This window comes from Tenrec ecaudatus, chromosome 1, assembly GCF_050624435.1.
Source record: "Tenrec ecaudatus isolate mTenEca1 chromosome 1, mTenEca1.hap1, whole genome shotgun sequence".
Taxonomy (NCBI): domain Eukaryota; kingdom Metazoa; phylum Chordata; class Mammalia; order Afrosoricida; family Tenrecidae; genus Tenrec; species Tenrec ecaudatus.
The window spans coordinates 156,095,112-156,118,289 of record NC_134530.1 but is presented as its reverse complement, the minus strand read 5'-3'; the positions used below and the strand labels follow the sequence as shown (position 1 = coordinate 156,118,289).

Sequence of the window (23,178 nt, the reverse complement as noted above, 5' to 3'; positions counted from 1 at the left end):
TGTTAGGTGCTGGGGAAATAGCAAGTACAAGAAAGGCAGGATTCCCCCCACAGGGAGCTTATATTCTACAGAGGGCTTTAGATAACCAGCCAAATAAATAAATCATTGTAAATTGTGATAAATACTTTAAAGAAAACAAAGTTCCCAGGTGGGTAGACTTCTATTGAAGACCAGACTGCCAATCCGTCAGGGTCTGCAGCTGGCATAGTGGTTACACAGTGGGGTGCTGGCAGCAAGGTCAGCAGTTCGAGACTACAGCCATTCTTCGGGAGCGAGATGAAGTTTTCCACTCGTATGAAGAGTTACGCTCTGGGAAATCCACAGGGAATGCCCCCCCCCCTGCCCTCTAGGGTCACCCTGAGTCAGAATCGACTCGATGGCAATGGGGCGAGTCCAGGGGGTTTCTGCCAGAACTAGCCACACACCACAGGGGATTGGCACAATTGTGTTCCCATGAGCTTCATTTACGGAAACAGAGGAAGAGACTGGGCTTGGCCTATGGGCTGTTGTTTGCCGATCCCTAAGATAGAAAATTAGAAGGCAGAGTGTACTCAGTATCAAGGGAAGATTGCATCCAAGAGTTCAGTGTTGCTTTCAGTAATTTTGAGATGCCTCTAATACAGTGGTTCTCAACCTGTGGGTCGAGACCCATTTTAGGGTCGAATGATCCTTTCACAGGTGTCACCAAATTCATAACAGTAGCAAAATTATAGTTATTAAATAGCAATGAAAGTCATTTTATGGTTCGGGCATCACCACAACATGAGGAGGTATATGAAAGGGTTGTGGCATTAGGAAGGTTGAGAACCACTGTTCTAATACATGTAGGTGTGAAACAGGCAGTGGATTCATGCAGAGTTGATCCAGTGGAGAATTTTAGGATACAGATGTAAAGTTGGAAGTCACTAATATACGGTTGGAAAAGGTGACAGGACTTGGGAACAAAGTGAAGAGAGGTGAAAGAAATCTAGGACCGAGCCTCAATGAAAAACAGCAAAAGTCAGGGATACAAGACACAATACATTCTTTTCTTTCAACTCTGAGTCTAAATCCTAATCAGGTCAGTGGGAAATTTTATGTCCCTTAGTACTTCCTCTTCTGTCTTTTCTTTGAGTTGTGCAAAAGTCAAAGGTCCCTGGGTTTCATAGGTGCCAAAACATCAGAGATTATTACCCTGGTCGTTGACTCATCCATCATGGAAGTTCTGCTGCCTAAGCAAGCACATTCTGCTTACACTACCAGCTTGCTACCTGGGAATCTTTTATGGAGCCAGAACCCCTTGATGTGGAGTCTAGTCTCAACCACTCCATTGTCTTTCTTTCTGAGATCCTGCTTCCCCAGGGAAAACATATAGATGGAGACGGGGCCTTGCAATTCTTTCACCGCCAGTGTCTTCCTGATCTGGGTGGTAATCCACCCTTTTCTATTTAGTTAATCTTAAAGACATCCTTCTCTCTCCTCTGCTGGGAAACTTGGTGTAATCTTCTCTGCAAAGACAAATATTTATAAGCCAAGAAAATGCTAAGGGGGCCTGGTCATCAGAAAAGAAAAGAGGAGGGTAGGTAACAAAACAAAGTTATATCCCCAAATTTACTCTTGCCACCTTTGGTTAGGGAAGAAATATGAGATACAACTGGAAGAGAATTAGCTTTTGATCTCCTTTTAGAGTTACTGAAATGCCAAGGTGAGGGGTTTAAACTTCAGTTTGTGATATCAGCCAGATAATGATGGATCATCACAATATCATTGCTCTGGAAATGATGCACGGGGTGCAGGGGGAGCTTCCAAAGCATGAAACTTCCCTCTCAAGCCCCAATCGATCCTGTTGTCTGGCTAATCTTTCCTAAAATAATGTTTCCTCGTGTCATGCTCTGTGTGTTGTGGCTCAGGTGTCAAGTTTTAAGAACTTGTAGTGAAAAATGTGACACAAGGAAGCCATGCTAGAGAGGTTTAGAAACAGGGTGAGAAATAACTTGGCATTTGTGTCAGAGGAAACCAGCCTCTGATAGCAAAGGGTCTGTAGGCGCAATTGTATGGCACTAATATGTACAGGTTATAGTAAAGTCATAGAAGATAGGAGAGATAATAAGATAAAAGAGTCAGACACATGTTATGGTAGCATGCTCATCTTGGTTGTCCACGTGGAGGTGGGAGGAGAGAGGAGGAGAGAGGGAGTCTTTACTATCTCAGGATATTTATAGATTGCCACAAGCCATGCATATTCAGTAGTTACATATGTCACAAGGTGGGTGGTAACCACAGCAAGTTCCCTGAGCTCACAGGTGAGGAAACCTAATACCTGCATTGGGGGAAGGTAGGAGGGGGTGTGAGGATATAACAAAAGAATGTCTGCTTCTACAGGGAGATGTAATCGACCATGTACTCACTTTAAGGCAGCATAGCTGTTAGGGGAGAATCTGTGAGAATGACTTTTAAAGCAGAATAATGTACTTGGACTTTATCTCTAAGTTACCGAAGTGGTGGCTTTCCTACGGTGGAATACTGGCTTTCCAGATTCCTTCTGTTACAAGTTAGGGTATATAGGCCTCCTCATATGTCCCTCAGTGTTAGTTTCCCACAGCGTTTGGCTTGCTTGATAGGGAGGGACTTTAAGGCATTAAGTGTAATAACGCTGAAATTTATATGCCCAATCAGTTATAACAAATGGTATGACTGACATTTTTACTGCACCCACTCTCTCTAGGTATTGACAATGTTAACCTTCCCCATCATTCTAGAAACTTTCCCTTTTGACTGAAGGGCATCTCCACGTTCTTTTCTAGTTGTCCAAAATCAACATGGTGTTGAAGGTTATGCATTGGGCTGCTAATCACAAGGTCAGCAGTTTGAACCCACTCATTGCTCTGATGGGGAAAGATGAGGCTGTCTGCTCCTGTAAAGACTTACAGCCTTGGAATCCCACAGAGGCAGTTCTACTCTGTTCTGCGAGGTTGTTGTGAGTAAGAATTGATTTGATGGCCAGGAGTCTGGCTTCTGTTTTGGCAAGTCGACGTGCCCAGGTCAACATGTGCGCCATCATTTTGGCGTAGGCACTCTCGAAAAGCCGCATTTGTGGCACTTTGAAAACCCTCTTTCTATTCCCCTTTCAAACCCCAAATCTGGTCTCCATCATGAAGACTCAAGTTCTACTGCTCATTTTTCCAAGGTGATGATCATATTTACCCCTTTCCTTTTTTTTCCCTCGCCAGATCTTTATTACTTCGTAGATGAATAACCGCTGGTTTTTCCGTAGGGCCTCCTGCAATCACCCCAAAACTTCTAGGACTCCTGTCCATCCGTTGCCTGGCTAACCTTTTCGGAAATAATGTTTTCCATGTGTCATTCTCTGCTTCAGGATCTTCATGCTCATACATGAAGTCCAGGGTCATTTGGCTGGTTGTCCTCCATAATACGGTATTGGCTTGTGTCGCCCCTTACATACATTCTTTAAAGGAGAAATTAGAAGATGAAATGGATGGATAAATGAATAGTTGTCCAGACAAAAGTCTCACTAAACACCCAACATCTGTCTTACCTGTAGAGGAGCATTGTGTTATTGATTGAAATTTTGTTCCCACAGCTCTGTGTCAATTTGGCTAGGTCATGATCCTCAGACTTACGTAATTAGCTTCTGTGTTAGGCAGGGTGCTCTAGAGAAACAAAACCAGGACTCTTATGATTATATATATATTTATACAGCAAGAGGAATATAACAGTTAATTCATTCACACACAATACAGAGGGCTCAGTTCAACTCACTTCTATGGAACAGTTAATATACTGGAAGTCCTTCAACTCATGTGGGTTGGTGGGTCCAAGGTCAAGGAAGCTGACAACTGAGTGCTCCCTCGGGCAAGGTAGGCAGTCTGTCCACAGGCAGCTAACAGCAGGGTGGGCCAGCAACTGTCAGTAGGTTGGCAGCTTAACAAAGCAGGCCCAGAAGAGAGATCTATTGAACTCAAGCAATGCAAGGCGACAGGATCCACCAGTGTCAAGCTCAAGCGGGTCTCGAAGGAGCCTCAGGCTATAGGGTCATGATCCATGGGTTGGCCCACAGGTAATGTAGCTCACAGCTTGAGGCAGAGAACTAGCTAAAGCAACAGAATCCTGGTCTGATCACCAGAGAGCAGGGGTTGGGGGTAGGACTTGCAGAGCCATTTATCTCTTTGCCCTCCAATCAAACTGTGACCTGATTAATCCCACATGTTTCTATTGGCCAGATTGGCCCAATAAGCCTAACCATCGCAGTTTCCATTTTGTGAAATCTATAGGATTAGATTGTATCTATTGAGATACATCTGTTGAGATACATGTGCCTGTAAAAGACGTGTATCTATAGTGGTATAGAAGAGATTATACACATGCACAGAGATCAGAACAGGGGATGGGGCACATCCATTAGACCCAGGGTCTCTGCACTGAGAACATCATAGGCCCAAGGAAGATTGGTGCTAAGATACACGGAGATCTCCAAGGGCCACTGAGCCCACAGATGGTGAAGGGAGATGAAGACCTTCCCCCGATATGACAGAAAGAGAAAGCCTGCCCCTAGAGCTCGTGTCCTGGGTTGGTCTTCTACCCTCCTAAACTGAGAGAGTAAATTTCTGTTTGCGAAGACCAACTACTTGAGGTATTTCTTTACCTTATATGTGTATGAAAACTAGGCATTAACAAAGGAAGATCAAATATGAATTGATACCTTATGATGTTGGTCATGGGTACGCAATGTACCATTAACTTGGAAAAGAATGAACTGATGTCTTGGAAGAAGCACATTCAGAATGCTCCTTGAAGTGAGACTTTGTTGCATGTAATATGAACATATTTTCAGGAGAAGCAGTCCCTGGAGAAAGATATCATGCTTCATAAAGTAGAGGGCCAGTGGAAAAGAGGAAGGCCCCCCCCCCCCCCCGAGATGGTGTGATGGTTAGAGTTTACATCAGCTGGACACGCTTGGGTGAAGTCACAGCCTGATCATACAGTCTTGGAGGGTGAGGTCTTTGGTACAAGAGTGAGACACTGAGCAGAGTAGAACCTCTTTCCCCTGTTGGAGCTGGATCTTGATCTCCTGTTGTGGTCCCTGCTGATCCCAGGAGTTATCAATGGACTTTAGGACCTTAGATTTACCGGTGATCTCTACAACCACAGCTTGTGGTCTTCCCGCTTCTTCCCCCCGCTTCCACCCAACCTAGAGTCAGTGGAGCCTGCGGGATACCTGACCTAGAGACTTGAACCAGACTCTACTTACCTACGTCTACAACTGTATAAGCCTATAAACCGTTTCTTGATAAGAATCTTTGGATATACACACATACATACAAGTGGCCCTGGTTTGTCTTCTCTAGAGAACCCAACTTAGCCCAGATGGTTTGATACAGTGGATGTAACAATGAGTTGAAATGGGACCTAGGTTATGAGGCTCTCTCAGGACTGGACAGAGTAAGTCTGGGGTAGAACTCAATATTTGCCCATTATTTTTTTTCAAGACCATTCTATTGGAGCTATTTCAGATATCATACTATTCCATAGTTCAATAACATCAAGCGGTATCGTACAATTGTTACTACAATCAGTTTCAAAACATTTTCTTCCGTCTTGAACTCCTTGATTAGTTCCTCATTACCCCCTCCCCCTGTGACCCCCCCATCCCACCCCTCACCCCCAGGAACCCTTATTCTACTTTTCTGTATAAGTTCATCAGTCCTGGGTTTCATATGCCAAAAAAAACATGTAACAAAAATTCAAGAGGGTTACCCACAATGGCAAAATACATCAGATATAACCCCCAATATGGAGAAACACACACATTCACACAGAGAAATTCCTCAGGCCTACAGTGTATCTGAGGAAGGCTCAAGTGACAGGTTTTAACTGTTCAAGTCAGACTTATCATTTTGATCTCCTATGATCATTTCCAAGTCTGGCTGTTTGTTTGGTAACCAGTTTGTTCCCAGCCCTCCATTATGGATCGAGGGACGGCACCAGAGGCTTATTTCCTGTGCAGACCTCACAGATGTATCTTGTTGCCCAATATTTTGTTATGTATAGACTCACTGGGTTGGAACGAGCTTAAAAGCACCTAATAACCACCACCAAACCATTAATTCAATAATTGTAGCACACGCATATTCTCCCTTGCACCTAAACGGAAAGCTCAATGAAGAGAGAAAACACAGGGAATTTGTATCAATCGTTATCCATACACTTGGAAAGCTGGAAGACGCCAGTGTTTACTATTTTATGTTAGATTCTGCTGACAAATCTATTACCCCTCAGTAGTTGAACTGGAAATCTCCTGGTCTTAAAGCGAGTGCTTCAAATGCGGTGTGGTTAATTTATGCAGATGTGACTGCTTTCCATTTCCTACAGGTTTCCAGCCAGCACAGGAAATCACCCAGATTCGTGGTGTTCTTACAAAACCTGACTGGCTTTGCTTGTCTGCTTTAGACTCTGCAAGGATCACTTTTGTTGTTGTTGTTGCATAGCTTTACTAATTAGAACAGCAATTCCCAGTGTCATAAGTAGGGCAGTGAAACCTAATACAACTGGTTTGGGAGATGGGGATTTTCCACCTCTCTGAATCTCTTGGAAAGTCCCTGCCAGGCTAGAATTAAGCCTGAGAAAGACTAGCACGCTGCCTTCACCCAGTAGGTTCAAAAGTGGCTGTGGTTCTTAGAGGCACTTTCCAGGCCGTCAGACCTAGAGGCTGAATGGAGACTGTGCAGAAGATCACTACAACAGCCAGACAGCCATGCTTGTGAATGCTATTCTAAATCGGGATTCGGTTCTTTAAAATCAATTCAGATTCTGTAAGTCGTTCTTCCTCGAAGGCTTTTTGCACTTATCTGCAGAGCATCTGAGCTCCTGACGAGATTTTTCTGAATATAGCTTAGGTTACTAGTTCTAGTTCAGTGGTTTTCAAAGTGTGGTTCCAGGCAGTAGCATCAGCCGGAGCTGGGAATTTGTTACGAATGCAAATATTGGGCTCCACCCCAGACCTACTTAATCAGAAGCTCTGGAAAGCTACACCCAACAATCTGTGTTTTAACAACCCCTTCAAGGAATCCTCTCCATGGGAGAGAGACGAGGCTTTCTGCTCCCATAAAGACTGGTAGCCCCAGCGACCCACAGGGGCAGCTTTACTCTGTCTCGCAGGGAGGGTCACGGTGAATCAGACTCGATGGCAGAGTGTCAGGTAATTCTGAAATATGATAAACTTAAAACACCACTGCTTGATGTTAGCATCTTTCTTTTGTAGATTAGGCTGTGATTGAATAGCTACAAATAGAAAGGACTTGACCTAGGACATGTAGCTAGTAAGTGCTGCTAATACATTCAGCAACCCAGTCGGACGCCAAATACCGTTCCATGACATCAACCACTTGCTTAAGCCACACTAGTTAGGCATGATGTGAAACCTGTTATCAGTCACATTTTCTTTTGTAATGTCGCTTACATTTTGAAGTTGTAACGACCTTATTCGACTCATCATGAGAGCCCTAAATCTCACCCTAGCAACATACCTTGTTTCAATCATAAATGGGTGATGGTGTGTGTGTGTGTGGGGGGGGCATGTATATAACATCACATTTTTCAAAGCTGCAAAGGATCTCACTACCATCAAGTCAATTTCAACTCATTGCAACCCTACAGGTCAGGGTAAAGCTGCCCCTGTTTCCAAGACTGGAACTTTTTATGGGAGTGAGAAGCCTCATCTTTCTCCCAGGGAGCGGCTGGTGGGTTTGAACTCCAGATCAGGTAGTTAGCAGCCTAATCCTTTCAATCACTATGCCACCAGGGCTCCTAGTGGAGAAGTGGCTCAGCAGTGGGCTGTAACCCTCAAGGTCAGCACTTCAAACCCAGAAGCTGCTCCGTGGAGAGAAAGACAAGGCTTTCTTCTCCTGTAAAGAGTCACAGTCTTGGAAACCCACAGGGGCCGTTCTGCCTTGTCCTATAATGTCACTCTGAGCTGGAGCTGGCTTGGTGGCAGTGACTGCACTGGATAAGGACATAAAATACTGAACTAGCAATTGCATTTTATATAAATTAAATATAATTTATTCTGGTCTATATCTTCCCATTTTTTAAGGTTTTTAATATCAAGTGGGGGATAGCTTTCTGCCAAAGAAATCTCTCCGATGTAAAGTTTAGGAACACTATGCATTTCTATATGTATTAAATCAGTTTAATCTTTTTTGATGAGCTATAACCCAAACCAAGCTCACTGCCCCAGAGTGTATTCCAAATCATAGTGATGCTATAGGACAGAGTAGAACTGCCCCTTTGGGTTTCTGAGACTAAATCCATAAGGGAACAGAAAGCCTCATCTTTTTTTTTTTTAATCCCTATGGAGTGAGTGGCTGGTGAGTTCAAACTGCTGACCTTGCAGTTAGCAGCCCAATATGTAAATCACCGCAGGACCGAGGCTCCTTTTACTGAGCCTTACTTACATATCCAAGTGTTCATTGAGCGCTGACCAGTGTGTGCACCCATGTAACCATCATTCAAAAGAAAACGTAGAACACTTCCACTGCCCCAGAAAATCCTTCTGGGCTTCTTTGCCATCGATCCTCTTCCTCTCCTAGTCACAACCACGTGTTGAGCTCAGTCACTAGAGACACGAGCCCTGGTGGTGCAGTGGTTGCTTGTTTGACGCAAACGGCAAAGTCGGCAGTTTAAAACCAGCAGGAGAAAGATGAGGCTGTCGACTCTCGTAAAGAGTTACAGTCTTGACCTTGACTTTACGGCAGCGAGTTACTTTTCTTTAATTGGAACATAGTTACATATTACATAATTCAATAGTTGAATGGCTGCGAGGTTTTTGGTATCAATGGGTTAGTTTTTCCTGTTGGTGATGTTCTTGCTGAGTCAGAATTAACTTGGTGGCAATAAGTCTGGTTTTCTGGACTCCTTCCCAATTCATATGCCTTGGAGATTCCTTCATGCTGTATTAGTAGTTCACTCTTTGAATTGGCTGGTTCGTGTTGCATCGTATGAGTGTATTTGTTTTCGTCACAAAATAAATGCTGGCACACAGAACATTATAGCATATGGATGAAGCAAAATGAAAAGCAGTATCTACAATCCCACTTTCCAGGCATAACCACTGGTGAATACTTTGTTGCATATCCCTTTAAAACTTTGTTGTTCACTTTTTCATATGTGGTATATATATTTATATGTAGGAGTATAATGTGGTATAAAAACTCTCATTCCAGGTTCAGGTTAAATGTCACAAGCTTAGTTTTAAGGGAGCCCTAATGTCTCAGTACAGTAAGCACTCAGCTGCTAACAGAAAGGTTGGCGGTTTGAATTTACCAGTCTCTCCCTCTCTCACTTACTGTAAAGATTTACAGCGTTGGAGGCCCTAGTGAGCAGTCTGATGCTGTCCTACAAGGTCATTATGAATCTGGTTTAACTCAGTGCAAATGGGCTGGTTTTGGTTTAGCCTTGAACTGTAGAATATTCTCTGAATTTAAAAAATAAAAATGAAAGAAATACATGAGTATACATTTCCAGAAATTTAAATAATATGCAACATACAGATAAAAAAATAATGTCTCTGTTCAGACTCCCTATTTTGCTTGCTTCCCCATAGGTAGCTATTATTAACTAATTATAAAACCTTGTCCCAAAAGATGTTGGCTGGGACCAGCAAAGGCTGAATCTCTCATCTAATTCTTCTTCTAAGTTTTGTTTTCATTTTCAAGTCCTGTTATCTCCATGCCAGTGACATTGTACTTGGTGTTAAATTATTTTACAAGCCCAAGTGATCACGTAAAGACTAGATGGAGTACCATAGCTTGCTTTGAGAAAGTTTTAAGATATTTTATCTAGTTATGAATAGAGCACTGTCTTTAAATTTTCTTTGATCTTTGCACGATTTGTTCCTATTTTCAGAAGCCTATATACAAAGGGGATTTGAAAAAGTTCATTAAAAAATGGAATGAAAACATAAAGGAACTCTTCTATGAACTTTTGGAAGCCCCCTTATATACATAGCTCTCTCTTACAGTGTGTTGATCTTACTTCCAACAAAGATAAGTTGCCTTTTCACCACTGACTGCATTTCTACATGGAACCATTGCCAGGTGGATTTGCCAGATGCCAAATCCTACTGAGGAATCGAGAGTGATACAAAATAGCATTCGGGGTGTGCTCTTGAAGGGGACTTAGTTTCGTTTTCCAACAGGGAATTCTGGTTTGCATTGACAGTCAAAGACAAAGCCTTGATTCTTGTCTTCACTTGTCCTTTGATGGACCCTTGAGTTCCTACTGCTCTTCAGGACAGCGTGCAGGACTGGGTTCATCAGAGGGTTTTGTCCTGGCAGGCAGCCTGCTGAGAAACTACGTGCATCTTTGCAGATTATTATAGATTACACAGATTGCTTGATTTTTTTCTTCTCCCTGACTTTTAAGCTTTGAAGTTCATATAACCTAGAGGCAGATTGAAATGCAGCTGCAGTGAATTCTACTTGGAATTTTATTTTGCATCCTTGGTCTTAAGGACAGAATGTGCACTTTGAGGTGAGATCGTGTATGCAAAGTTCTGTTGCCTACTCAACTCAAAGCTCTATGTGAAGGTAAAACACGAGAGCACACTATGCGTTCTCACTGAAGGCCTTTGAATACTTCTAGGCTTAGGAGTCTGGGCTCTGTGAGGATGAGGCCTGTAAATGATGAAAGACATTTTTCTGGCCTTATTTCCCAAGACCCAAATCAAAAGTCAAACCCACTGCCAAGGAATTGATTCAGGCTCATAAGGACTTTTTGCTCAGAGGCAAAATATCTTCACAGGAGCAGATGGCCTCATCATTTGCCCACAGAGCAGCTGGTGGGTTTAAACCATGGACCATTGAGTTAGCAGCTCAGTGCTTACCTGACAGTGCCAAAAAAACCCTCCCGAACTCACTGCCATAGTCAATGCTGGCTCATACCCTGTTTCCCCGAAAATAAGTGTCTTTTATTAATTTTCACTCCCAAAGATGTGCTAGATCTTATTTTCAGGGGGTGTCTTATTTTTCCATGAAGACTACAGTACACATTTATTGTTTTATTAAAAGAGATTTCGCACTTCCTGTCTGCTCCAGCTGTGCTGCGGCCAACAGTGAGCTACACAGCTATGGTCCAGAATCCAGCGAATGGTAGCTTGGGGGGAGGTCTTATTTTCGGGGGGTGCCTTATATTTCAGCAAGGCAAAACTGTGTGTAGGTCTTATTTTCGGGGTATGTCTTACTTTTGGGGAAGCAGGGTAGCCACCCCCTAGGACAGCGGTTTTCAACCTGGGGGTGTGGTGTCAAATGACCCTGTCACAGGAGTCACCTAAGACCATCGGAAAGCATATTTTCGATGGCCTTAGGAACCGAGACACTGCTCCTCTATCATCTCTAGGTGGATCGGCCCACATGCAGATACACCCACATACCCGGCGTGAAGACCGTTACCCATGCTACACCATGCTTCATGACAAAATTTCATTTATTTGTAATTAGAAATAAGTATTTCAGAATATAATTACATATTGTTTTGTGATTAATCGGTATGCTTTAATTATGTTCAATTTGTAATAATGAAAATACATCCTGCATATCAGATACTTACATTATGATTCATAACAGCAAAATGACAGTGATGAAGTAGCAACGAAAATAATTTTATGGTTGGGGGGGTCACCACAACATGAGGAACTGTCTGAAAGGGTCATGGCTTGAGGAAGGCTGAGAACCACTGCTCTAGGACAAGGTAAAACCACCTCCAGAGTTTCCTAGACCCTGACTGTGAAAGCCTCTTCTTTCTCCTGAGAGGCTGGTAAGTTCAATAATAAGCCTTAACATTTTTACAAATGTGAACTGTCCTACTCTGGGGGACTCCGGCGATTGCAGAGACAGTTGTTCCTCCTGCTGGTGTATGCCTGTCACTGAAGCCAGGAAGGGAATTTCCTACAACCAGTGGATCCACGCATTCCCCTGAGAGTCAGAGCCCAGTCCCCTCCACTCTGTGTGTGATCCAAGTTCTACGCGTGAGGGAAGCCAGTTCAATTCCTAACCCTCTGACTGCAGGAAGCACCACTTTTTCTTGACTCAAAGCAGCTTAGTGAGTTATTTCATTCCTAATATTTGTCTACCCTTCCTGTCTCGTCCCCTCTCTTCGCCCCCCCCCCTCCGGCCCCCCATAAGACCCGAGGTCTACCTGAGCCAGAAAAATAAGTAACCTGGTGAAAGTAATCTACTCTCAGGTATCTACATTTTTTTAAAGGTCCATTTTCTCTTCTACTATCTACGTAATCTTGGCTAGCCAGCCTTCTCATGGCACTCGCTGGACTCTTTTCTAGGGTGACTGTGCCGTGTCCAGATTTTGTTACGAAAATCCTCCAGGGGGTTAATCCTGCCTCCCTCCCCTAGCCTCAGGGGGAAAGCACTGGCCTCCTCTCTGGATATTGCCAATAGTCAAGGGAGTGGTAGAGCTGGGGTCTCTCCCAGTAGGTTAACAGCCCCCCACCCCAGCTGCCCCGGGGCCTTTACACCGGGTGCCCTCTGGACGGGCAGAGGAGGTGGGGCTGCAGGCGGGAAGGAGGCGGGCGCAGCGCGCGGTACCTAGTGGCCCTGTCAGGCTGCTCCAGCCAGAGGACGTGGCACTGCCCTTGGGGAGAGGGGGAGGGCACTCGCCTTTCTCCTCCCCACCAGAAGCTTAGGGACATCCCGGAGGCCCGACCGAGGGACGGTCTCGGGACGATCTCTGCGTCCCTTGGGTGAATGTGAATGGATGCAAGCGGCCGGCCAGCGGGCAGCGTCCGACCGGCTCTTTCCCCGGCACCCGTCCGAGAACCGGGTCAGCGTCCCAGCCCGCGGAGCGCACTCGGGTTTGGGGCCGGCTTTGGCCACCCCGCATGCGCAGAGCTGGGCGCCAGTCCCCGGGACTACAGCTCCCAGAGGAGGCGCTCGGTGGCCGCAGGCGCGGGACGCCCGGCGCCATCTTGAAATCTGATCCTCACTCGCTGAGCTCTGCGTCCGCCGCGGGCGGCTGCTGCACGGCGACCAGGCCAGCCTGCAAAGGGGGAGGACGCGGCGGCCGGCGGCGGGGGAGACCGCTGTCGGAGCGGCGCCGGGCGCCGAGCGCTGTCCGCCCGCCGCTCTCAGCATCCCCGCGCGGCGCCTCTGCGCCCGCCCCCTCCCCCGAGGGGCGGGGCCGACCGTGGTACCCAGAGCCGGCTGGCCGGGCGGAGCCGCGAGGGCGGCGCCGGGACCCTGCGGACCGAGCCATGCGCGCCCGAGACCCCCGAGGCGCGAGCCGGAGCGCGACCTAGAGCGGGTGCGTGAGCCGGGAGCCGCCGCCGCCGCCGCCTGCGGGAAGCAGGGCGGCCCCCGCCGCGAGGCGCGATGAAAGAGATTTGCAGGATCTGTGCCCGGGAGCTGTGCGGGAACCAGCGGCGCTGGATCTTCCACACGGCGTCCAAGCTCAACCTGCAGGTCCTGCTTTCTCACGTCCTGGGCAAGGATGTCGCCCGCGACGGCAAAGCCGAGTTTGCCTGCAGCAAGTGTGCTTTCATGCTCGATCGGATCTATAGGTTCGACACGGTCATTGCCCGGATCGAAGCCCTTTCGATCGAGCGCTTGCAGAAGCTGCTGCTGGAGAAGGACCGCCTCAAGTTCTGCATCGCCAGCATGTATCGCAAGAATAACGACGCGTCTGGCGCCGAGACCAAGGCGGGGAGCGGGACCGTAGACATTTCCGGCTTGCCCGATGTCAGATACTCTGCGCTTCTCCAGGAAGACTTTGCCTACTCGGGGTTTGAGTGTTGGGTGGAGACTGAGGATCAGCTTCAGGAGCCACACAGCTGCCATTCTTCCGAAGGCCCCCGGCCCCGGAGGTGCCGGGGATGTGCAGCTTTGCGGGTGGCTGATTCTGATTATGAAGCCATTTGTAAGGTCCCTCGAAAAGTGGCCAAGAGCATCTCCTGTGGCCCTTCCACCAGGTGGTCTACCAGCATCTGCACAGAAGAGCCCGCGTTGTCTGAGGTTGGACCACCGGACTTAAGCGCAAAGGTACCCCCAGATGGGGAAAGCATGGAGGAAGGGACGCCCGCGTCCTCGGTGGAATCGTTGGATGCAAGTGTGCAGGCGAGTCCCCCCCAACAGAAGGACGAGGACGCTGAGAGATCTGTCAAAGAACTCGTGAAATGTGACTGCTGTTCAGATGAACAGGCTCCGCAGCACTTGTGTAACCACAAGCTGGAGCTAGCTCTTAGCATGATTAAAGGTCTTGACTATAAGCCCATCCAGAGTCCTCGAGGGAGCAAGCTTCCGATTCCCGTGAAATCCAGCCCACCTGGAGCCAAGCCTGGCCAGAGCTTGACTGACGGAGTGAGTTCCGGTTTCCTTAACAGGTCTCTGAAACCCCTCTTCAAGACACCTGTGAACGATCCCTTGGAAATTTCAGACCTGCAGGAGCTGTGGGATGATCTCTGCGAAGATTATTTGCCACTCCGGGTCCAGGTATATAAAATGGCTACAGGCTACCTTTCTGGTTGCATAGCTGGTGGGCTGCAGGCTTCACACAGGATTTCCGGCTAGGCGAGTTTCTCCAAGCGAGGAATTTAATCATTGGACTCCTTTGGGGCCATCTTCAGTCTTGGAGCATTTGCTCCTCCACAGCCCACTTTGCAACCTTATCTACTGGCCTTCTCTTGGTAATTAGCAACAATTGTAAATCCAAGAGACTTACCTTGTAACAAGAAGATATTTAACCGAATTCCTGCCCCAGCGACTTTTTCCTCTTATTTTCTTTTCCTTTTTATTTTTTAAGGTTTATAGATAGTATCCCCTACTGGCCTTTTATAAGGAGTTATATAAGACTATTAAGCCTTTCACTCCCAAGTTAAGCCTCGATATGATTAGCGCTTAGATAACGGTTCAGGGGAAAACCTATTAATCCATCGGCAAAGTATTATAATATTGGGGTAAGATTTCTTTTAATAGTTTGATATTTGAGTAGTAATGATGAGTTGTCCTTAAGAAACAATTGGGAATTAAAATGCTGGCATTTAAAATGTGAAAGGCAAACCCTTCTCTCCAGCGTGCTCCTGGGGTATGTATGGCTCAAAGGAAGGATTCACACATTCTTGTGTGACAGGAAAGTTTCATGCAGTCTTCTCTGTTGAATTTCTTAATGACCTTACTATAGCAGTTGATCTTATCTGCCTATCTTAAAAGGTTGTTTTCAAACCAACCTTTTAAGCTCAGCTGTATACACAGAGACCTGACAGATGCTATTATGTGTGGTTAAAAAAATCATTTTATTGGGGCTTGTACAACTCATCACAATCCATACATACATCAATTGTGTACAGCACATTTGTACATTGCTATTGTGTTTCTATAGCAATGGTACATACTAGGCTCTGTTAAGTTTGTGAAACATTCTAGCATATTCCATGTGATACAAATTCATTAATTACAACATTACAAAAGGGGTCAATCAGGAAGGTCTGCTTGGAAAGCTTGCTACGGACTGCACACCCTCCCAGACACTTAAAGCATGATCACAGGTGGAACTGCGCATTGCCACGTGGTTTTAAAAGCGTAATTCTTCAGTATATATGTACTCGTGTATAGAAATGCACACACACACACACACACACACACATATAAATTTTATCACCGTAAAAGCGTAAGCAGAAAACAGGTGATCCTAAATTTTACATAAAATTCTCAGATATAGTGTATATTTTGAAACAGCATTAACATAAAAAAGTTTTAAATATGTTCTCCCTTGCATGACATGCTCGGTGTTCTTCTGCGTAATCCTTGTCTACTTCCTTTTTTTGCTTACTTTCCTTTCAGTGAAGCCTCATAACTAAATTCGGCCTTTGGAGCTGTTTCTGTGACCAGCATTGGTGTCACAGATTAAACATGACGTGTTCCCGTGGGATTCTGAAGTAGTCTGTGTAGGATGGATGGGAAATAACCTTTTGTTGTCCCTTAAATAGGACCAGGATTATCAAAGGTGGGAAACTATAGGCAAAAAAAGAGGATCTTCTCCATTCCCGCCCCCCCCAGACATTTAATTAACTTATAATATTATCGTTTGAGGCCTTGATTCATCACATTTTGGAATTGAGGAGACTTTTAAAGATTGTCCCTGCTCTCTCCTTTGAGATTCGGAGAGCCCATGGTTTAAATAACGTAGTCAGAGAGAGACAAGATTCCCAACTTCTAAGCAAGACCTTTTTATTCTGTGTATTAGACCAGGTTGCCTGCAGTGTAAATATTTATTTTAAACCAAGAGCCCTCTTCTGCAGCCTGAGGATTGGAGCAGGGCTCTCTTCTGGGGAGCAAGCTGTCTTGCTAACAGGCACGTCAAGGGAGACCACGGTGCCTTCTGGTCAAGCTCCTCCACTACCCAATTTGGGCATTAGAAAGCTTGAGCTCACAACAATAGCGCACGATCCTTTTGTGGTCACCTGGCTTCCATTCTGGACTGTTTGTAGAATTAAAAATGAGAGGACGAGGAAGGAAATCGCATTCTACATAAAGAATCACGGCATTTGATTACGATGCCGTTGTCTCCAATAATTGAGAAGGTGGGAGAAGAGGAGAGAGAAGTTCAACTCAGTGTAAATAAAATTCATATTTTTGACACTGAACTAGAGTTTAAGTCTGATTGACTTTGGGGCCAGTGTGACTCCTTGAGGCCCTTGTGCTTTCTGGCCAAACCAGAGCTAAGTAGGACAAAGGCAGCCTGGGTTTTGTCCGTTGCTATGAGCAAATGTGGGAAGAATAGAAATAGTAGCTCACAGAAAGAAAACGTCACGAAGTCTGCCTGTTGTCACTAAATTCTGCTACATATATGAAAAAACCAAAAGCCAAACAAAGCCTCTTATCCTCCAGAGAGAGCGTGTTCTGTAAGGTCGTTTTGATTCCTTTGTTGAACCCTCCACATCCCTGTGCTGTGTAGTTCCTGTCCTTCCCTCTTGCTTATTTTAAAGAAAACAAGCAGACCAACAAATGAGCAACCATAAACAGCAACACTGGAGTAGTCCTGTTTACCAGCAGTTGTATGACATTAAACAAATTGATTTCTTTGCCTCTGACAGAATTGATGCCCGAGAATCCGAGGCTGCTCATTCGTGTAGCTAACAAAAGGGTGAAGCTGTAGTCTAGCTGCTGATGTTCTACCTTATTGTCTGTCTCTGCACTGAAAATGCAGTGATTGGGTTGTGGGGGGCGGGGGGAGTTTGCTCTCTTAGCCAACAGCAGTTCAGAGAGCGCTGGCCCGTGTATGATTTCCTGTTCCAGCCAGGTGGTCTTTGCTACAAGCCTCGCAGTGCCAGGTCATCCCACTCACAGTTTAGCCACCTTGCCCAGGTCAGGCCCTTTGGAAGATGCAAGAGTTAGATGCTGGTCCAAGATGAAGCCTTTAATTTCTTACTGGTTGCTGATTCTTGCCTCTCTTCCAATATGAACAATAAGGTAGAAAGCTGGAGCGGTTTGAAATTTAGGACACACTCTAGGGAGGATTGGGAGGGGGCCTAGGAAAATGCCACTAATCAGAGGAGCTACATAACTGGTCTAGCACTTGCTTAAAGGCCTTACATTTTGCACCATTGAACCTAGGAAGCTTTTCTTTGTTCTGGTGTTGTGATGGGATTTGTCCTGATCCAGTACCAAGAATGAAAAAGAAATCATTTTTCTGTATTCAAATCAATATATTCACAGAATTATGTGTTTCCCCTAATTACTCATATCAAGATAGTTTTTGATAAGACCAAGTTCATTATGTACTTTCCTAAGCCATTCTTTGGCTTTGAAAATTTCTATTGAATTTATATGTATACACACATTACCCCCCCATACACTATCTCTCTATGTTTCTATACCTCTATATATCCATCTATCTACATGCTAAGTCTTATTTTGAACATCGAGGCAAAGGATTAGAAAATTGTTAGGCGATATAAGAGACAGTTCTACTTTGATAGGTTTTTGTTTATTAAACAACAACAAATAAATGGAAATCAAGTTGGAGGCCTTGGTGGCAGTACAGTCAGCAAGAGGGTTCTAACGATGAGAGCGGCATTACCAACGTGTGTACTCAGTTTTAAAGGAATCTTCCCTTTGATTTCCTGTGTATCCTTGGGCAAGTTACTCATCATCGCTAGGTCTCCGTTTGCTGTTCTGTGAAATGGGGCTGGAGCAGATGGGAAGTGTATAAAGTTGCCTGCACAGCTCTAAGATTTGGTTTAAAGTGGATCAGTGCGACCCCTGGCCCTGTCATTTCAGACTCCAGGCTGGTTCTGATCCATTACATTACGAAGCTGTGCTCTAGTAGCAGATGTTACTGAAGTCATTTTACACGGAGAGGGTCAGGAGGCGACTTAATGCAGAGTGAGTCTAGTAGACGACCCCTTCATCGGTTCGAGCGATGACAAGCGTTAGAAGAGCTAGCAGTCCCCACTCTGTCTGAGAGCTCGCATTGTCCCGGAGCGAGGCTCCCGATTGCCCTCCCTGCAGCAAGCATTTTGCACGATTTCTGTAGGAACCACGACCCTCTCCTTTGTCTCCCCTCTCTTTCCTCTCCCTTTCCGGTGATGTTGACCTTAGAATGTTACCAAAGCCCATTGTTTAGGGTTTTTTTTATCCTTCTATGTTACTCTCTTTATAACCACCCTACCACCACCAACAACAAACAAGCAAACAGAAACCCCAACCACTGCCGTGAAGTCAGTGTGGACTCCTGGTGATGCTGGGTAGGGTTTCCGAGAAGGGAGGCCTGTCCAGGAGCAGGCAGCTTCACTTGAGCTGCCCTGTTCTCACTGGCCAGCACCACCAAGCCTCCTACTAGAGCACAGGCCACTCTGAGCTTTGACCTGAACGACTACAGCCACTTCATGCTATCTCCACGCTCGACTGGCGCTCCCTGATAAGGCTTCCCCATAGGTGTGGCTAAAAGGACCTTTTAAAAACATAAATGTCATTGGGTACCTTTCCGTCCCAAACACTGCAGTTCCGTATCACTTCAGTGAGAATAAAAACCCAACTTCCTGAACCCCTAAGGAACCCAGGTGGTGGTTCGAACTCACCAGTGGCTCCAACGGAGAAAGACGAGGCGGTTTGCTCTTGTGAAGCTTGACAGCCTCAGAAGCCCCGTGGAGCTGCCCTGCTCTGCTGTGTCGGTCACTAGCCAGAACCGACTCAGCCACAGGGGGTTTCTGTAATTAAAAAAATAACTGTACTCTAAGGAGACCTGGTGGTATGGTGGTTAGGCATTGGGCTGTGGTCCATAGGGCCAGCAGTTCAAAACCATGAGCAACTCCTCAGGAGAAAGACTTGGCTTTCTAGTCCTAAAAAGATTTACAGTCCCTGAAACCCACATTCTACCCTGTTCTAAAGGGTCACCATGAGTCAGAATTGAGTGAGTTTGGTTTTATATATGCACACCTGTCCCCTGCTGCCTGTGTTACTCTCTGCCCCTCACGCTGTAGCTAGCCTATGCTGTCCACTAGCCCCATGTGACTCTTGAGCAATTGAAATGTGGCTAGTTCTCCTTGAGGTTCAATGTGAATGGAAAATACACACCAACTTTCAAAGACGTGATATGAGAGAAGAATGTAAAATTCTTCACTAATTTCTTACACTGATCTCATGCATGAGAATAATTTGGATATAACTTGGTTAAAGGAAAAATGTCATTAAAATTAATCTCACCTACGTTCATCTTTTTTAATGACTTGACAAGAAAAGCTGAGATGTGGTTCACCTTCTGCGTCTGTTGGAAAGTGCTGCTTCAGCCCCAGAAGCCTCTTTCTTTGCGGCATGCCCACCCTGGGCTTTTCCCTGAGCCCCTTCTGCCTGCATCAGTCTGCTTTTTGCTGGACTTGCCCCTTATTCAGATCAAGGTTGGCAAGTCAGACTCACCACCACTCAGAGGGATTTAGCTCCTGGAAAGATTTGTGATCTTGGAAACCCTCTAAGGGGTTGCTGTGAGTGGGAATTGATTCCATGATGGTGGACCTGGTCTTCTGGTTGCTATCAGTCAACTTGAATTAACCCAAGTGCTAACCGTCTCCCACACTTTCCCCTTTTACTGCATGGTGCCTGCCATCCTCCAATTTTTGTGTTTTCCCTTGTTTATTGCCTAGTTTTCCACTCCAACCCCCCCCTCCCCGACTTCCAAGAGAGCAGGACCTTCCCTTTATGCTGTGCAGGACTGTGTCCCTGAAGGGTGACTACCTGTGAGCTGCCTCAAAAGGTGTGTGTCGAGTGAAGGAGTGGAATTAAAGCGAGACTGCTATTAGCAAAACAAGGCCAGCAGTTAGAAACTACCAGCTGCTCCTGGTCTGGCGAGTGAGGAGGCTTTCACTCCTGGAAAGAGCTGCAGTCTGGGAAACCCACGGAACCAGTTCCACGCTGTCCTGTAGGAAGGCCGCCATGCGTCAGAATTGACACCGTGGCAGTGAGTTTATTCAATCTGAAGTAGCTATACCAAAAGTCAGTGGCTTCGCCCCACTTTCTGTTTAAAATAGGCAGTGAGGTCTTCTAGACCGCAGGGGAGAACGCTGGGTACTTTTCTGAGATGGTCCACTAATTCATCAGGATTTTCATGATTATTTCTTGTTATTTTCTCACTTGTTTCTGATATGAGAGAAGTTGAGAATAGTTGAGAATATTTTCGGCCACCTCTTTGATAGCCTTATTAAATTTAACCTACAAAGTAATATAGTGGAGGAAAATTCACATTAGAAAGTTTAAGGCTGGGTTTGGATTTCAGACCCACCACATACCAGCTTTATCATCCCGGTGACTAAAGGGCAAAAAGCATTCCCTCCCTGCAGCATGGCCCTGTGAAGTTGACATGATGACATTCATCTAGCCCCGAAGGAACTATTTAGTAAAAAATTCCCCCTACAAGTCTGTCTGTATTCTGCCAGAGTTAAAACATGGCCATGGCTCTGTAAATATGGTTATGGAACATCCAGATGTGCCTAGAAAAATCCCAGGTTTTACCTGTGGCCTTGATAGAATCGTTACTAGCACCTGTTCAGCTCATCGAAATGGCTCGGTCTGAGAGAGAAAGTATGTCAAGATAACAGTCTCAAAAATCAGTGTTTCACATCCATCCATGATCCCTGCTGTTCCCGCTTGTTTCCTCTGCTTAGAATACTCTTGCTTATCCACTGTACCCATCTGTGGGAACTCAATCTCCCTTTGAGGGCCTGGCTTAAATTCTGCCTCTTCTAAGACGTCTTTGTCCTTCTTGTTAAAGGGAATATTTTTGACACTGTGCGGAACGTGTGCCCATCTGCCCCATGCACAGTGGGATGTAACATGAAGGGAGTGCAGCAGGGCAGCAAGAGGAGCAAAGCAACCAAGTCCCTGAGGAGTCCTGAAAATAGACTCCTGACTCTGGGACAGGGCTTGGTACCTCATCAGACTTGATCTGAAAACATACATAAGAGTCAGCAGACAGACCTCTGAACTATCTGTCATTGTTTGTTTGTTTTTTTCTTTCTCCTTATTTCTATCTATTTAAGATAAGCAGGACAAACAATCCTGAGGAGGAAACAGTGGGACCAGCAGTCCTGGAGAGACATGGGAGAAGAGGCAGGGAGGGGAAGTGGGGAGCCAATAAACTCAGGGATAAAGTTGATCGCATGGAGGAGGTTGTAGAATGCCTGGTGGGGCTTGATCAAGTGCAATATACACGAGAGGAATTACTGAGAGCATGATAGTGGGACAGGAGGAAGGTGAAAGGAAATACAGGAAAGAAGTAGGAGGCCAAAGCTATGTATAGAGGTAGAGCTATAGGCTGCATATATGTAAATATATAATGAAAGGGGCAGAGGCCAATGTACATATATTTTATATGTTAAGTATTAAGAAAGCAGACAGACTTGGGCCTCTACTCAAGGCCTCCTTAAACACAAGAACATTTTGTTCTAATAACCTGGCACTCTTTGATACTCACCTTCCTGGCATAATCACTGAAGACAAAATGGGTGCATAAGCAAATGTGGTGAAGAAAGCGGATGGTGCCCAGCTATCAAAAGATAATAGCGTCTAGGGTCTTAAAGGCTTGACGTTAAACAAGCAGTCATCTAGTAGGAAAGCACATAAGCCCACAGGGAAGAAGTACACCAGCCTGCGTGATCGTGAGGTGTCAACTGGATCAGGTATCAAAAGATCCAAAACAATTATATCGATGTGAAAGAGGGTGGTTGGAGTGGAGACCCAAAGCCTACCTGTAGACAATTTGACATCCTCTCCCATAGAAGAGTTACAAGGAAGGGACAATTCAGCTTGGGTTCAGTATAGCACCCATGAAACACATGTCATTCCTCTAGTTCTTAAATGTTTCCTCCCCGCCACTACCATGACTCAGTTCTACCTTACAAATACTGCTAGACCAGAGTACACACACTGATAAAGAGCAGAGTACACACACTGATAAAGATGCTGGACAGATAAAACCCTCAGGAACAGTAGTGGGAGTAGTGATATCATGAGGGTAGAGGAATGGTGTGGGTGGGGAGAGAGGGGAGAAAGCAGGAACCCATCACAAGGTTGGCTATATAGCTCACCCCCAGGGAGACAAATAACAGAAATGTGGGTGAAGGGAGACAACAGACAGTGTAAGACACAAAGTGACAGTAACATATAATTGATCAAGGATTCATGAGAGCGGGAGGGTCAACAGGAGTTGATACCAAGGACTCAAGTAGAAAGAAAATGCTTTGGTTGTGTTGATGGTAACATATGTACAAGTGTGCTTAATAAAATTGAATGATGGATTGTTAAAAGATTTGTAAGAGCTCCCCAATAAAATGATTAATAATAAAAAAGGGAATAATTTCTTGTACATCTTCATGATGTAAATTGACTTCCTCAGTAGACCAAAACTGGACTCAGGACCCTGCTGTAGTTCCCACAGTGCCGTACACAAGAGTTTGCATATTATAGTCCTTAATAGAAGTTGGATATTAAATTTAACTTGATTCCCCACCCCACCCCCGCTTCTTTGTTCTGGGATAGTTGGAACTTACTAAAGCCTTGTGAAAGAGGGACACAAAGCTCGAGTACCACTCACCCAGGTTCACCAGTTGATACTATTTTCCCCTATTTGTTTTATTATCCCCGCGCTCTGTGTGGACACAGTATATCATTTTGGAACCTAAGGCACTTG

At 45.4% G+C, this 23,178-nt stretch overlaps 1 protein-coding gene across 19 annotated transcripts in view; it reads left to right on the top strand.

The window, feature by feature from the left end:
• Nucleotides 1–23,178, top strand: part of PDE4DIP (phosphodiesterase 4D interacting protein) — a 213,515-nt gene that overhangs the window by 108,980 nt on the left and 81,357 nt on the right. For 6 of the 19 annotated variants that reach the window (XM_075560268.1, XM_075560172.1, XM_075560235.1 and 3 more), the window contains exon 1: nucleotides 12,633–14,492. The exons of 9 other annotated variants lie outside the window; for them this stretch is intronic. In XM_075560268.1, the coding sequence (XP_075416383.1) occupies nucleotides 13,377–14,492 (1,116 nt within the window). In that variant the 5' untranslated portion in view covers nucleotides 12,633–13,376. Of the gene's footprint in view, nucleotides 1–12,631; nucleotides 14,493–23,178 lie in introns of those variants that run through there. 4 more of the 19 variants (XM_075560134.1, XM_075560124.1, XM_075560216.1 and 1 more) reach the window with 3 other exon arrangements.